Raw genomic sequence first — 16,248 nt, 5'->3', positions numbered from 1 at the left:
TTAAAAAATAAATTCTATCAATTTTTTTATAAAATAAGTTTTTGAATTTAAAAAAAAAAAAAAGAGAGAGAAGGCTGTGGTCGGAAAGGCAGGGAATGAGGCATAGATGGACAGAAGAATGAATCCAAATGTACTGGGGGGCGACGTTGTGTCCAGTGTCCTCTACATCCTCAATTGACACCTCATTGTACGCGTGTACGTCTGCTCAGCTGGCCTTTACCATTACACCACTTCTTTCTTACTTTTTATTATTTTTATTTTATTAATAGTAACTTCATTTTATATAAAACAACTTTAATAATTTCTATAGTAAAATTTATATAAAATTAATTAAAATATAAATATACTAAGTATACTGTTTTAATATAAATATTTAATTTAAAAATTATTAAATTTACTATTTACGTAATATAAATTATCATAATGTAAAAAATAAAAATTTACTATTGATATAATATGTGAAATTCACTAGTAAATTTTTTGAATTACATATACTTAGGTGTTTTTTTAAAGGCAATTTAATTATGTCATAACTTTTGATTGTATCATTGTGTTAGATATTAAATATATATATTAATTTATATTTTGACTTTTAAATTAAATAACTATAAAAATTAACTCTGTTTTATGTAATTTATAAATAATTAAAATTAAATTAATTAAAATTAAATATTTTAATTGATTAATGAAAAGAGAATATAAAATTAAAAATAATTAATAAACAAATTAATTATTAATTATTTTTAATATAAACAATGGAACGGGTAAAATTAAAATGACATAAAAATTTTAATTGTATAAAGAGAACATAAAAAAAATAATAAAAAAAAGAGAATAAAGAGAAAAAATTTTAAAAAAAACCCACACGCGCACACACTTTGATCCTCTATCTTTCAATTGGCCAAATCCTATTTTCATCGCTCCTTTCTCTTCTTGTTGTGCCGCCAGTGTTCTATGCGCCTCCATCATCATCATCGCCATCCTCCTCCTCCCACTCCCCATCATCACCAGAAGCTAGGGTTTCCGGGGTTTTCTCTCACCTTACGAGCTGGATTCTCTCTCCTTTATCAGGCGAATCTCCATGCGCCGCTGGTTCAGCGGTTTTGTTGATTAGGCTATGGTGTATCGGGCCTCTCTCTTTCCCCACATATCATCTGTTTTCTCTCGATCCCTAAACGCATCACACATCATCTCCAAACCTTGGATTTACGGTCCATTTCATTTGACGTGGTTTATCAATTAGGGCAACGTTGATTGCTTGCTTTGGTTTGATTGTTGTGTATATTATTTATTTGGCAAAAGGCTTTTACGTTTTTTTGAGGGTTTTGGGGATTTGGATGGCATTGGGGGATTTGATGGCGTCTCGGTTTTCGCAAACTTCGGTGGCTGTGGTGTCCAATCACTACGATGACTACGCTTCCAGTCATGGTGAGGACGCTGGAGATTCATCCTCGCAGAGGAGAGATTCGGAGACTGCGAGCAGTAGTTATGGCAATGCTGCTGTCACCACAACAAGTATGGCCTATTTGCCCCAGACTATTGTGCTCTGTGAGCTTCGTCATGACGCATTTGAAGCTTCCGTGCCTACTGGTCCATCTGACAGTGGCCTTGTATCCAAATGGCGGCCTAAGGACAGAGTAAGCCATGAATTTCACTACATATATCTTCTTTTTGTTTTTATTTCAGTTTGTTGTTAGTTTGATGAGATTAGGCTTGTAGTTTCTTTTTGGAGGGTTACGTTTGTTAGTTGATTTTGTAATTGTAAATGTATAATATAAAGTTATTCCAATGAGGTCTACTTCAATCCAAGTGATCTAGCTGAAAAATGCAGCGGCTTTAGTCAAATGGTTTTGATGATTTTTTTTGTCCTTAGATATTGGTAGCATTCCTAAGTCTGAGAAATTAGGCATACGAGTTATAGTATGAAACTGTTAGCGATCTGTGATTATCGTTGGGGCCAGAAGGTCTAAAATAATGCTGATATGTGAAGGAATTATGTTATCATACTTGTCAAAGATCTGTAATGATCGACCTGAAAGGTTTGGTTTGGGTCTTCTGTTATCCTTTTTTGAAATAATTTCAATTATGACTCTAGGCATTTCTTCTGCATATTTACAGGAAGTTGCGTTTTGCTGTAAATTATAACTTGAGAGATTTATTGTGAATTGATTTGTTCTGACTTTAGCTCACATCTTGAAGCTTTTTTTTTTTTTTTTTGCATTAGTTCATTCATAGGTCTATGTTGGAATAGCTAAATCAGCGTAGATGACTTTAGCTAATCCTAAATTGTGTCACATCAACCTTCCTAGAATGCACTCATTTCTTATCAAGTTATTTCTCGTGTTTTACATATCCATCCTAACATTTCATTTAACTATTCAACATTTATTAACATAGAATATAGCCAAGCCTAATATCATTTTTATAAATTTTATCCTTTATCCTTATAGGGATTAGATCACATGGCATCTTTCTGAAGTTTGACCATCTTTTAGTTGGGTAACATAGTAATGAACTTCTTTACTACCTATTTGTCTTGAATGGTTAGAACCTCCCTTGGTATAGTTTTACAATCCTTACATAGGGCTCTAAAACAGTCCTCATTCCCACACTTGAGCTCCTTGCATCCTTTTGAAATCATTGCTATACCTTTCCACTTGTTTTCATTTATATATCCTTTGGTGAATATCTTTTTCCCATTGTACCTCTTAAAAATGCTAACCATATGTTTTGAAAAAAAAACTATGCTAATGCTCTCATCCTACTCTTCATGCGGGTTATAAGCACTAGTGAACGGTGATGAGTAAACCATCCTAACCCTTGTAATTTTATCTTTTTGGCTCTTATCAACAATAATCCCGGTCTCATTTCTTTTTCTGCTATTTTTTACATGCGAAAGCTTATACCAAGTATTCACATTTCTCTGCCCCTCTTCTATCTGCTTTCTTCTTTATTAAAAAATGATTGTTTATGATATCTACCAACTACTTGTGTTTCTTGTACAATTCCCATTATTCTGAAGTTCCTAGTGGACCCTGATCATCTTGGACATGTTTTGTGCTGGTCATCAACCTGCAACATTCTTCTAGTTTTATATAAGCTTGGTACTGGTTAGGTTGGATCTTGTACAAAGTTAAATACATGAGAGGTCAAGTTCCGGAAGTTGAATAAAAAATATAGAAATAGAAGGGGAAAAAAGATAATTAGCATCAGGGAGTTGTGAGTTTTGTGAAGTTGAGGAACAGATCGAGGTTAGGGGATTATTTCAGTTTGCAAAAAGTGTTAAGCCTTTTTTTTTTTTTCTTTTTTTTCCTTCAGATGCTCAACCTTATAGAATTTCCCAAAACTTTTACCCCAAAGTTATTCCTGTTGAATAGGGTAGTGCATCAATGACAATATGTTGTTGACTGACAATTTGACAGCTCAAGCTTGACAGCATGATTGGAGGAAGGGTAATATTGTATATTTGATGTCTTGACTGGCTTTGAATTTTCATATTTAATGGGATTGGCTAGCTCTCTCTTGATTCATGACTTTAATTTGGGAATTCAGAAAATAAACATCAATAACCTTTATAAAAGGGGAGAAAAAGTTGAAGCTGCTGTGGTAATCTGGGTGGCACATGGCAGTGCTTCAACTTATCTTACATCACCAAAGGAACTTCATTTCTTTCCATGGATAAGTTTTCTTTTGTTGGTAAGGATTGGACAGTGAGTTTAGTTTATTGTAATACTCTGTCCTTTTCCATGATATTTTTTTTGTGGTCATGTCTAATTTTGGTTTATAGACATCATAGTTGATTGGTTATTTTCCCTAAACACCATGCTTGTAAATTATATGTTTAGATTTTTGGATGTTGGGTTTAACTCTGAACTTTCTGTGCAGATGAGGACAGGATGTGTAGCTCTAGTTTTATGTTTACACATTAGTGTTGATCCACCTGATGTCATAAAGATATCACCTTGTGCCAGAATGGAGTGCTGGATAGGTGCTTCCTTGAACTGCTGATTCTCTCCTTGGACTTCTTATATATTTGCCATCTTTTCTCTGTCTCTACCCCCATCTAGTTGTAGTTTCCAAGTCAAATTTATTTTTAAGTAAAGATGCTAATTGCATAACTTTTAGAATTGTTTTAGGAGATTTCTGTGCACTATTTAATCCTGTTTCTACTGGTTTTGTTTATTTCCATAACTTATTAAAAGGGAGGGAAATATGAATATTTAAGAATTTTACTTCAATTTTTACTTTGTCTAACAAGTTATAAGCTAATATACTCTTCGTTTTTCTCATTGTTGAACAATTTAAGCATAATAACAAGTGCATTCATTTTTGAAGAAAGTACTTTTTTCGATGGGTAGAATAAATCCTCTTTTTGGAGGTTTTAACTTCTTCCTCTTGGGCAGATCCATTTTCAATGGCACCTCAAAAAGCTCTTGATACAATTGGGAAAACCTTAATTAAGCAGTATGAAAGATGGCAACCTAAGGTGAGGATATGTTCACCATGCACTTCTTATTTTATAATATTTTGGCTTACCTTTTCAATATACCTTGTCGTTTTATGAGCAGGCTCGTTATAAATGTGAACTTGATCCTACTGTCGATGATGTTAAGAAACTTTGTAATAATTTTCGAAGATATGCCAAGTCTGAGAGAGTGCTGTTTCACTACAATGGACATGGCGTTCCAAAGCCAACTGCTAATGGCGAAATCTGGATGTTCAATAAGGTTTTTTATTTTTCCCCTTGTAATTATCCAATTTTCTTTGTGCAACAATATTTTTCACATGCTAAAACTTTGTCTGCTCTGCTTATTATTGTAGCAGAGCTATACAGAGTATATGCCTTTGCCAATCAGTGATCTTGATTCCTTGTTGAGGACTCCATCAATCTATGTTTTTGACTGCTCTGCTGCTGGGAGGATTGTCAATGCATTTTTAGAGGTATTTACCAATGTTATTACCATCAATTCTGTTTTCATGGTAATCATTGGTCACCGTGATGTTGAATTTTGAAGATACTGTTTCTATTGGATTATTCTTTTAATTGGTGACTTTTAATGTGATTGTTGGATTATTCTTTTGCTAGCTTCATGACTGGAATTCTTCTAGTTCTACTGGATCTGTGAAGGACTGTATTTTGCTTGCAGCCTGTGAAGCACATGAGACTCTTCCTCAGAGTGTAGAATTTCCTGCTGATGTGTTTACTTCTTGCCTCACTACACCTATCAAGATGGCATTGAGATGGTGAAACTTGCCTCTCTGACTGATCGTAGTTTTGAAAAAAATACATCAACCTTTCTTTTCTCTTCATATTCTTACTTTTGGCCTGAGCATTATGGTTGTCTGCTTTGTTGCTTTATTGACATAACTTGTAGCATGGGTCTTGTATTTCAGTATATTGTTTATGTGTTTTTTTTTCTGCTGAATTCCTTGGAATGTTCTCTTTTATGAGATAACTAAACTGTTTTATTTAGCTTATCATTGAAATATATGATCAAGTTGGTAATTGTTATACTGTGTGTGTGTTGGGTAAGGTCAATGTAACTTTGAACTTTAGTTGGCATGTCATACTTTTGGAAGCTTCTTAGTTGACAAAGCATGTGTTATCTACTAGGCTTGGTTTCATAAGCCTAAACACTAAGCATCGGCTTCTTGCTAACTCATTAATGTGTATTGGGAAAATTGTCTTTCATCTGGCATTGGTTCTATGGATGGAAGATGAGATGTGGTCAAACAAATCTTATTCAATTCAGTTGGGTTGGCTAAATAAATTCTCTTTGTCCTATTTGGTTCAAATGTCATTGATAAGATTTAGCTGTAATGTGCAATCACCTTTGTTGCGCTCTGTGAGTTCTGGAAACTGTTGAAACTTATTTTTCCACATTAGCACTTTGATTGTGGAATTCTTGGGTAATTGTAATAATAATTGCGTACAATGGGATAAAATTAAATGATATGATCGCCCTTAACTGATACATGATTGATTGGGAAAAGGATAGAAATTCGAAGCCTGGGACACTGGTTTTCCAATAGCCCTTATCTTATTTTGTTTTATTGTACTTCTGATGGATTTTAGGCATTTTGTCTCTTGGAACGCTACATCAAGCAAATATTTTGTACTTTACTGCCATTGAATGTATTGAAAACTCAAAGCGGAAATCTATGTTAATTTACTAATAAGGTGTTTGTTTTGTGATTTAAACTTTTGAGGGAATGGAGTGTGAACTATGCTTAGTGGATGCCAATTAATTTGGTCTGTCAACTTGGTTTTAAACTTGCTGTAATGTTGGTATTAAATGTAAACTATGAATTTGTAATAGCTAGGCCACCCATGTTTCTATCATTCAGTCAGCTTTGGCGGGGACATGGTTCATTGGATGTATCAAGGGCTGCCTAACAGCCCTCCCATTATTGTTTTCTTTCTTTCTTTTTTCCTTTCCCCCTTGTTTTTCTCTAAAGATTGTGTGTGTATCCTGATCTTGAACTTCTGTTCAGCCTAATTAGGCCATACACATGATGCGTTACAGTCTTCTACTTTTGCCTTGTATTATGCTACTTGCTTCCCCTTCTAACACTTTAGGCATTTGGTTGATTTCATTTGTTCCTTTTTCTTGAATGCCTTGATATTCTACTATCAAGAGTAGAAGACATTTAATAGTGTGGTGACCATTAGTATTCCCCTTCAGTAAAAGTTTGATGGTTGATTCTCCTTAATGCATTTGTCATGCCTATTTGAGGACTATGTTATAATGTCTTCTTTGAAAATCGGCAGGAGGGTTGCCTTTTCCTCCTTCAAGCATGAGGAATTTATGTTTGTAGTTATGCTGGGACAAAAGAATGAGGTGTTTTTGCTCCTTTGATATGCTTAAATTTGCTTAGTAGATCCCTAATTTTATGCCTGAGAATTTTGCTCATTTAAGGAATAAATTATTGCAACTCTTAACCATCCATCTGTTGGTTAAAAAAAAAAAAAGCAAGCACATTATTTCAGGAGAAGTTATTCTCTCCTTGCATTGTTGTTGCCTATAAACAGATTCACACATAGTTTCTTGGAGTTGCTGAGTTTGTTGTTGTCAGATGATGTGAACATTGCAACTGTAAGTTTACATGTAAAAGTATTCTTGCTTTCTTTACCATAACATGTTGAATCTTCTGGATTTAGCCATCCATTTGGGTATAACTGATATGGGATGCGTTGCATAATTTATCTCTTGCTGCTTGTTCTGCTGTTTATGAGCTGATTAGGTGAACGCATGTTATGTCTATGTCCTTCCTATGATTTCCTGTATTCTTTTTGCTGCTGCTTGCTTTATTGGGTTTTACCATATTGATTTGCCTTGATAATGTATGTTTTTCTTATATGGTTATCTTTTCTGAGTTATTTTAATTGGTAATCAATCCATTTGTCATGCTTGCTAATTTTTTGGTTATTTGTTCTGTATTTCCCAGGTTCTGCAAACGTTCATTATTACATGAGTCCCTTGACCATTCACTAATAGATAAAATTCCTGGTCGACAAAATGACCGTAAAACACTGCTTGGAGAATTGAATTGGATCTTTACAGCAGTGACAGACACGATTGCTTGGAATGTTCTCCCTCATGGTACAAACTAGGCTGTTTTGGTTTTCAACTCTTTCTTTGAGTTGGTAATTTCTTTTATCATTTTGGTGATGCATTATCACTTGGCTTTCTTTTGCAGATCTTTTCCAGAGACTGTTCAGACAAGATTTGTTAGTTGCCAGTTTGTTCAGAAATTTTTTACTGGCTGAGAGGATTATGCGTTCTGCAAATTGTTCTCCAGTTTCTCTCCCAATGTTGCCGCCAACTCATCAGCATCATATGTGGTAGTAGAAAAGACATTGGTTGAGCAAATTTTGCAATGTTAATAAATGCCTACTATTCTGTTGTGTTTGGAAATTCATTTCACTATATTATTTATGTTCTCTGCAGGGATGCATGGGATATGGCTGCTGAAATTTGCCTATCTCAGCTTCCATTGTTGGTTGAGGATCCTAATGCCGAGTTCCAGGTCTGTAATAGATTTTGACTTAATTTTTGCAAGCATCTGGATTTTGGAACAATGATGATTCCATACCCTTAGCTTATAACCTTTTATTTTGTGTGTAATGTGTGCTTGTTTTGTGTCAGCCAAGTCCTTTTTTCACTGAGCAGCTGATGGCTTTTGAGGTTTGGTTGGATCATGGATCTGAAGATAAGAAGCCACCAGAGCAGTTGCCTATTGTTCTCCAGGTGTGTTACTTTTCTTGTCCATGTTATTGTCTGTCTCCTGTCATCTAGTTGTCCTTTGTATGCCGCGGTGATTCCACATTTCCTTGAAGTACTGTCATATCTTTTTATTTTATTTTATTTTATTTTTGTGAAGAATGTGCATTTCAGTGAAGCTCCCACTCTCTCGCTCTCTTTATCTCTCTCTCTCTCTCTCTCTCTCTCATCACACACACACACACACACACACACACACACACACACACCCCACACACACAGAATCGTAAGCAATTACTAGCTAAGGGTGCTGTTAAATGGTTTTTAATTGAATCTATATCTTTGCCTGTAAAATCTACTCTTCTGTTTGTGGGCATTTCCTTTTTGTTTTTAATCCTGTTAACACTAATTAACATTACAGGTTCTACTTAGTCAAAGCCATCGGTTTAAAGCACTGGTGCTTCTTGGGAGATTTCTCGATATGGGATCCTGGGCTGTAGATCTGGTGCCTGTTTATCTTATCTATGTCATTACTTTTTCCTTTTGCTGAAGTGAAAGCTTCTTATTTGTGGTTTGTGACATCACAATTTGTAATCAATTTGCTTTGGGATGTTTAGGCATTATCTGTTGGAATATTTCCATATGTTTTGAAGCTGTTGCAAACAACAACACCAGAACTAAGGCAAATTCTCGTATTCATATGGACAAAAATCCTGGCACTTGACAAGGTACATAACAAAGTGATTTTAACCATATTTGATGTGTTTTTTTCTGAGTGCATGTATTTTGTTAACTTGTCGTCCTCGTGCTATTCTACCTTTTAGTTATTAATCTTGTTGCAAAGTGTGGTTTTACCCAAGTTTTTGGTTTTCTCTCTTTCAATCAACAAACAACCTGACTAGAATTTCAGGGATGCAAGATCTGCGTAACCTCTTAAGAGCATAAAGATTTGCACAAGCTTGTGTTTCCTGTGAATTAGCGAGAAAATTTTTGACTGTTGACAAAATAACAAGTAAATTAAGATGAAGGTAACTTGTGTGCCTGGCAACCAAGAAGCACAATGGTGATTTTGTGTCTGTAGGAGAGGGAGGGTTCAGGTGGAAGATGATGACTTTGTAATGTTTATCACCATGGTTATTATTATCTACTTGTCTAGCAAGTTTTGTGTAAATGTTGGCAATTGTGTGTATGTTGATGCTAAATTTGTTGCAACTGTAGTTATATATGTTTATCATATAACCACCTCTATAATAATACTTATGAATGTCCATCCTCTGATTCACAGTCATGCCAAGTTGATCTTGTTAAGGATGGGGGACATGCATATTTTATCAGGTTTCTGGATAGCATGGAAGCATATCCCGAACAGCGAGCAATGGCTGCATTTGTTTTGGCTGTTATTGTTGATGGGCACAGAAGGGGTCAAGAGGCTTGTACTGAAGCTGGTGTGGTTCTTGTGTGCTTGAAGCACCTTCAGGGTTCAATGCCGAATAACGGTCAATCTGAGCCTCTATTTCTTCAGTGGCTTTGCCTGTGTTTAGGAAAGTTGTGGGAGGATTTCACTGAGGCTCAAATTATGGGTTTGCAGGCAGATGCACCTGCTATATATGCTCCTCTGCTCTCAGAGCCCCAACCTGAGGTTTTACCTTTTTCGCAATTATGTTGCCACACTAGAGATGATATTTCTGATCACATAGTTATATCACTTCTTAATTATAGAACTCATTTTATTCCAGGTTAGGGCTTCTGCTGTCTTTGCATTGGGAACCTTGCTTGATGTTGGAGGTGATGCATGCCGAGATGGTGTTGCAGGTGATGATGAATGCTATGATGACGAAAAATTTAGAGCTGAGATCAGCATTGTTCGAAACCTACTCAGTGTTGTTTCAGATGGAAGCCCACTTGTCAGGGCAGAGGTTGCTGTAGGTGTGGAATGTTATCAAAATTTATGCTTCTTGTGCTTGGATCCAGAATCTCTTCCTGGTTTTCTGTTTTTTGTTGTAGTTGTGTGTTATTTCTCTCTGCATATTTTTACTAATTGTTTTTTTCTATGATAAAAGATTAACTGTGAAAAGATCCAAATAACCTAACAGGATAACGTGACTCTTCTTATCACCATGTGGTAAAAGATTTAACTATTTTATACTTGCTCTGTTCCATGAAGATACGTGTATTTCTATTTTGACATAGTTTAAGAAAATGTAGTTAATATAGTTAAAGCAATAAATTTTGTTTAGTCATTTCCTATTATACCATTCATTGATATTGCTCCATTAAAAATTAAATAGTCCATGCTATTAAATTATTCTTGGAACTAATGGATTTTATTTTTTCAATGCATATTAAATAGGGGCATATTAGTGAACTAATAAATAAACTACTGTTTGAAAAAATAAAGTGGCCTATAATTTGGGACAGTTGAAAAAGAAAAATTAGCCTATCTTTATGGGATGGAGGGAATATTAGTTTTGTCTATGGTAAAAGATTAATGGTTAGCCGACCCCAAATTTTTGGGATAAAGGCTTAGTTGAATTGAGTTGAGTTAAAAGATTAATGGTTATTGTTTCTGAAAATATCACCAAATGATTTGTGTTTTTATAATTTTATGGACGCATAAAGCCATATTAAATTAGAGCTGCCTTGTATTTTCCAGTACCTATGTTTTTCTGGAAACGTAATCTTTTAGCACTCCCTCTCCCTCCCTCTCTCTCTGTCTCTCTCTCTGTGTCCCTCCAAGTTTGCTTTGTTACTTAAACTCAAACTGAATCAGGACAAGGAGAGGGTTGTTGTTGGGTGCTGTGAGGGAACCTTTTCCCTGTCTCTGAGGTGTAATTTGATTATAATTTCAACTTTGAATCTCATTCAAGTTTAATTTTCATTGTATCCTGACAGCTTTAGCACGCTTTGCATTTGGCCATAAGCAGCACCTCAAGTCAATTGCTGCTGCATATTGGAAACCCCAGTCAAATTCTGTACTGAATTCATTACCTTCGTTGGCCCATATAAAAGTTACAGGTAGTGGATGTACTAATGCAAACCAGTATATGTCGCATGCAAGTATTCTTTCATCTCAAATTGGTCCTTTAACGAGAGTTGGAAATGACAATCAATCGGTGGTTCGAGATAGGAGGGTCTCTACTAGTAGTCCTCTTACCACATCTGGAATTATGCAAGGATCGCCTTTATCTGATGATTCGTCTCAACATTCTGATCCGGGAATGTTGAATGATGTTGTCAGCAATGGGGTTGTCCACCATTCGAGACCAAAACCATTGGATAATGCAATGTATTCACAGTGTGTACTGGCTATCTGTACACTGGCTAAGGATCCCTCTCCACGCATTGCAAGTCTTGGTCGGCGGGTACTGTCCATTATTGGAATTGAACAAGTGGTGACAAAAACTGTCAACTCTACTGGTGGTAGTGGTCGGCCTGCTGAACATACAGCTTCATCTCCAACTCCAAGTCTTGCAGGATTAGCTCGTTCATCATCATGGTTTGACATGAATGCAGGTAGATAAAAAATTTCCATGTTTGTTATATTGAATATCTGTTTAGAAAATTTTGGTGTTACTTTTATACTTAATATTATTTCAGTCGTGTTTCGCCTTCAAAATGATGCTTGTTACCTTTCTTATTTGTTTATTTTATTTGCGCTTCTTTTAATATCATCGGCTTTGCTTTTTAATTTGTGCTGTTGATGCCAGGTCATCTGCCTTTAACATTCAGAACTCCTCCTGTCAGTCCTCCTCGACCAAGTTACTTAACAGGAATGCGCAGAGTTTGTTCTTTAGAGTTCAGGCCTCACCTAATGAATTCTCCAGATTCTGGATTAGCTGATCCTCTTTTAGGTTCTGCTGGATCTTCTGGGGGTTCAGAGCGCAGTTTACTTCCGCAATCAATTATTTATAATTGGAGCTGTGGTCACTTCTCAAAGCCTCTTCTTAATACAGCAGATGATACTGAAGAAATGTTGGTTAGAAGAGAAGAAAGGGAAAAGTTTGCACTGGAGCACATTGCCAAGTGTCAACACTCATGTGAGTCCCTTTGTTTAAGTTGCTTCTAATAATTTTTTTGTTGAATTTTTTTTACTAAATTTTGGCATGTACTGATTACATTTATTTATTTATTTCTTTTTCTTGGCTAGCTGTTAGCAGGTTAGATAATCAAATTGCTGGTTGGGACACAAAGTTTGAAACAGGAACAAAGGCAGCCTTGTTGCAACCTTTCTCTCCTATTGTCATTGCTGCTGATGAAAATGAGCGGATAAGGTATCACAATTTTAAATCATTAACTTCTTGTGCTCTTCTTTTGACCTGGTGATAGTTGTTTTGCCATTCTTTATATGGCCAATTGACCACAGAAATAAAATATTGCATAGTGCCATTTGATAGTTTGGTAGCGATTGTTATCTGATAATGATCCCCATTGAGACACTGGTTTTCTAATTTTTTTTTCCCCAAACTTCTGACATGTTAATTTTTGTAATGTTTTCTGCATGTTGCCTTGGGCATCTGCCATCTGGTAAGAACCCAAAAGTTTAAGGGATTCATAATTGATTTAGCCTTAATTACTTTTTGCTTCTCAGGGTATGGAATTATGAGGATGCAGCCCTTCTCAATGGATTTGATAATCATGAGTTTCCTGACAAAGGAATTTCTAAACTCTGCCTTGTAAATGAGCTTGATGACAGTTTGCTTCTTGTTGCTTCATGTAATACTTCATAATAGTTAGTTTCTAGGTTTTGAGATTGGTTTATTAGATTGTTAGATTTTTCAAATCAATCCTTTGCTTTACCTATTTGATTTAGGTGATGGAAATATTCGGATTTGGAAAGATTATATACTCAAGGGTAAACAAAAACTTGTTACTGCATTTTCTTCAATCCAGGGTCATAAACCTGGTGTACGGAGTTTAAATGCTGTCATAGATTGGCAACAGCAATCTGGATATCTGGTACATGCTTAGTTTAAGATAATACTATTTGTAGGCTTTTTTATGTTTATATATTGGTGTTTTAGGGTGCTGTGATGCATTTTTCTGGTATTGCATCATTTCAGTATGCTTCTGGTGAGATATCTTCCATAATGCTTTGGGACCTAGATAAAGAGCAATCGCTTAATTCTATTCCATCCTCAACAGATTGCAGCATCTCAGCATTGGTGAGTTGTCGTGCTTGGCATTTCAAAGTTAATGTCAATATTCTGTGTTCAAAATATCTTGATACAACCAGAATTTGTCGGACGGTGGGAAATATGATAAGATGAGGCTTGTTTTTCAAGATGCTTTATGTATATTGAGCTTTTTGTGGATGAATGCATGATTCTTTGCAGGTGCTTGTTTCAGTTTTTAGCCATTCTACCGAATATTGGCTTCTTGTGTATATCTTGTATGCTTGGTTTTTGCCATTGTTTCTATGATATATATGATTTGTCAAGAGAGTTCAATTTACATGCTTGTACCAAAGCTGATGCTGATAGAGTGTATTGACTTGTTGGGCTTGGGCAGACACCTTTATTCTCTTGTTCTGTGGCCAATATTGCTACAAACGAGGTGTCTTTCAGATTTTTATTATGGAAGATTTTCTGGAACATGTTTATTTTAGAAGGATTTTTCAACTCCTTTTTTTCTTGTATCCCCTGTTATCAATTGTAATTTATGCATTTTATTAATGAGGCCTTTTTACATTGGTCTGTAGTCTGCTTCTCAAGTCCATGGGGGTCAATTTGCGGCAGGTTTTGTGGATGGTTCTGTGAGACTCTATGATGTGCGGACACCCGAAAAGTAAGCAATTCACATAATGTGCTGATGATTTACCAAACTTCTACTGTTGTACATTCTGCCACGTTTCCATTTTTAAGATAAAAAAAATCACTTAGGTTGTTTTCTGGATTTTTTATGAGTAGTGATGACTTGATTGAATAGCCTATCTTTGACTTGTTTGAGACTTGTTGGCAGCGCACGCCTGTGCCCCCCCCCCCACCCACCAAATTTTTTTAAAATTAAAATTTTACCCATAATTTTTTTTTTATTTTAATCCCTATATTTTTAACAAAATTTCATTTTGTTTCCTTTCACTATTTACCCCCCCCCCCCCCCCCCAAAAAAAAAAAAAAAAAAAGAGAGAAGCTGAATTTCAAGTTCTGCCCCTGCTTATTAGGCGCATTGCTGCTCTCTTTCTTTTTTTTTTTGTTCTCTTTTATTTTTCTGTTTAACATTTTAATGTCCTTTTTAATTCCTAGGCTTGTTTGTACTAAACGGCCACATGCGAAAGTAGAAAGAGTTGTGGGGATTGGCTTTCAACCTGGTCTTGATCCTGGGAAGGTCAGAAGATCAATTGTGATACAGGATGTTCGGATAGCTCATTGTATTTGAATCTTACCTTGACTTTTTTTTTTTTTTTTTTTTAATTTGTCTTTCAGCTTGTCAGTGCATCTCAGGCTGGTGACATTGAGTTTCTGGATATCCGGAATCCCAGGGATACATACCTCACGATTAATGCTCACAGGGGCTCGCTCACTGCTTTAGCTGTTCATAGACATGCCCCTATCATTGCCAGTGGCTCAGCAAAACAAATGATTAAAGTATTCAGCCTGGAGGGTGATTTACTTGGCACAATTCGGTATTACTCGACTTTCATGGCCCAGAAGATTGGTCCTGTAAGCTGTCTCGCCTTCCATCCATGCCAAGTACTGCTTGCTGCTGGATCTGCAGAGGCTTGTGTTTCAATATATGCTGATGACAATGCTCAAGCAAGATGAGTGCTCATTCATTACTGGTGTTTGATGGAGTCACCTTGTTGATGAGCAGCACAAGGAATGGACTTGTTATGGTCGTCAATGGAGTTTTCCGAGTGCAATTTGCTCATGAGATGTGACACTCCATTGAGCCAATCCTGCCTCTGGCTGGAACATGGGTTTGGCTCGAAATTGTATGCTACATATTCATTAGCCTCCAGTTTAGAGGGTCAATCAAGATGGGAAGAAATCCTGCATATTTATGGGTGGGCCAGTGGAGGCTTCGCCAAATAATTGTTATATGGGTAAATGTGTGTAAATAGCTTCTTCTCTCTTTTGTATCTTTCCCTTTTTCGTGTGTTTGTTGATCTATCCGTCCCTATGTGCCTTGTAAAATCATAATTTAAGCATTGCAGACAGATGTTGATATGGATACCCCGTCAATTGCGGGGAATTCAACATGCTAAATATTCCTCGTGTTTTGAGTAGCCTTTCCCCCACCTCCCCACCGAAAAAAAAAAAGATGCCTAGGTTGCGGGCCTCTGTTAACCTTCTAGCAGCTTGTAATTAAATTCTTAGCTGTGAGAAATGAGGACGTCCAATGAGCTTGTCATTTGGCCAATATTTTCATAAAGAGGTATTAAGTAGTAGGTTACAGCACTAGGGTTGGCAAACATCGAAAAGCAAAATTTGTCACGGATTTAAGATTCATTGGGAGGTTAATTAAATTAAATTTAGATATACACATAATCGGCTTGCATTTAAATTATCGCCTTAAGCAAGTCAAGCGTTGAGAATGTTTGATATGCCATCGAAGGGTATGTGCGTGTATACGGTATGGAATTTGTAAATTTTTATTTTATTTTGAGGTAATTTGATAAAATGGTAAACGGAATGAAATAGCGACCTGTGAAGGGTTTGGTTGAGATGAATTTAAATTGATGTTCATGACAATAAATTTTGTAGTGAAATTATGATTTTATATAGGATAATGTCATGCTATAAACACCCACGCCATTTTTTTTATATTAACTAATAAATTAAAAAATGTATTTGTCACATAAAGATATCAATAAAATATAATTACATTTTAAACCAAGAAAAATCAAGAAAATTAAAATTTCATTCAATCACATTTAAAATATATTTTTTTACATAAAAATGATATTAATCATCTCAAATATTATTGAATGCAATAATATTAAACATTAAAAAAAAAATCTATGTTAACTTATATAAATATCATTGAATTTGCAAGGATATTGATTTAATTTAAGGATGACAAC

General features: G+C 35.6%; 1 protein-coding gene across 2 annotated transcripts; it reads left to right on the top strand.

The window, feature by feature from the left end:
* Positions 1-871: 871 nt before the first annotated feature.
* LOC110647169 (regulatory-associated protein of TOR 1) lies at positions 872-15,430 on the top strand. 2 transcript variants are annotated; one of them, XM_058144198.1, is made up of 23 exons: positions 872-1,637; positions 3,886-3,988; positions 4,404-4,486; positions 4,569-4,727; positions 4,825-4,941; positions 5,087-5,244; positions 7,450-7,604; positions 7,702-7,846; positions 7,953-8,031; positions 8,151-8,252; positions 8,647-8,730; positions 8,843-8,953; positions 9,511-9,864; positions 9,962-10,151; positions 11,118-11,738; positions 11,933-12,262; positions 12,373-12,496; positions 12,814-12,938; positions 13,036-13,181; positions 13,286-13,387; positions 13,924-14,009; positions 14,468-14,549; positions 14,648-15,430. In XM_058144198.1, the coding sequence occupies exons 1-23, from the start codon at positions 1,338-1,340 to the stop codon at positions 14,984-14,986; spliced, it is 4,095 nt and encodes a 1,364-aa protein (XP_058000181.1). In that variant the 5' UTR covers positions 872-1,337; the 3' UTR covers positions 14,987-15,430. The 2 variants fall into 2 exon arrangements, with proteins under 2 accessions (XP_058000181.1, XP_058000180.1); XM_058144197.1 differs by having other exon boundaries at positions 4,822-4,941.
* The last annotated feature ends 818 nt before the right edge of the window (positions 15,431-16,248 follow it).

This window comes from Hevea brasiliensis, chromosome 3, assembly GCF_030052815.1.
Source record: "Hevea brasiliensis isolate MT/VB/25A 57/8 chromosome 3, ASM3005281v1, whole genome shotgun sequence".
In the NCBI taxonomy this organism is placed as follows: domain Eukaryota; kingdom Viridiplantae; phylum Streptophyta; class Magnoliopsida; order Malpighiales; family Euphorbiaceae; genus Hevea; species Hevea brasiliensis.
The sequence above is the reverse complement of the archived record's forward strand: the minus strand, read 5'-3'. Positions and strand labels throughout refer to the sequence as shown.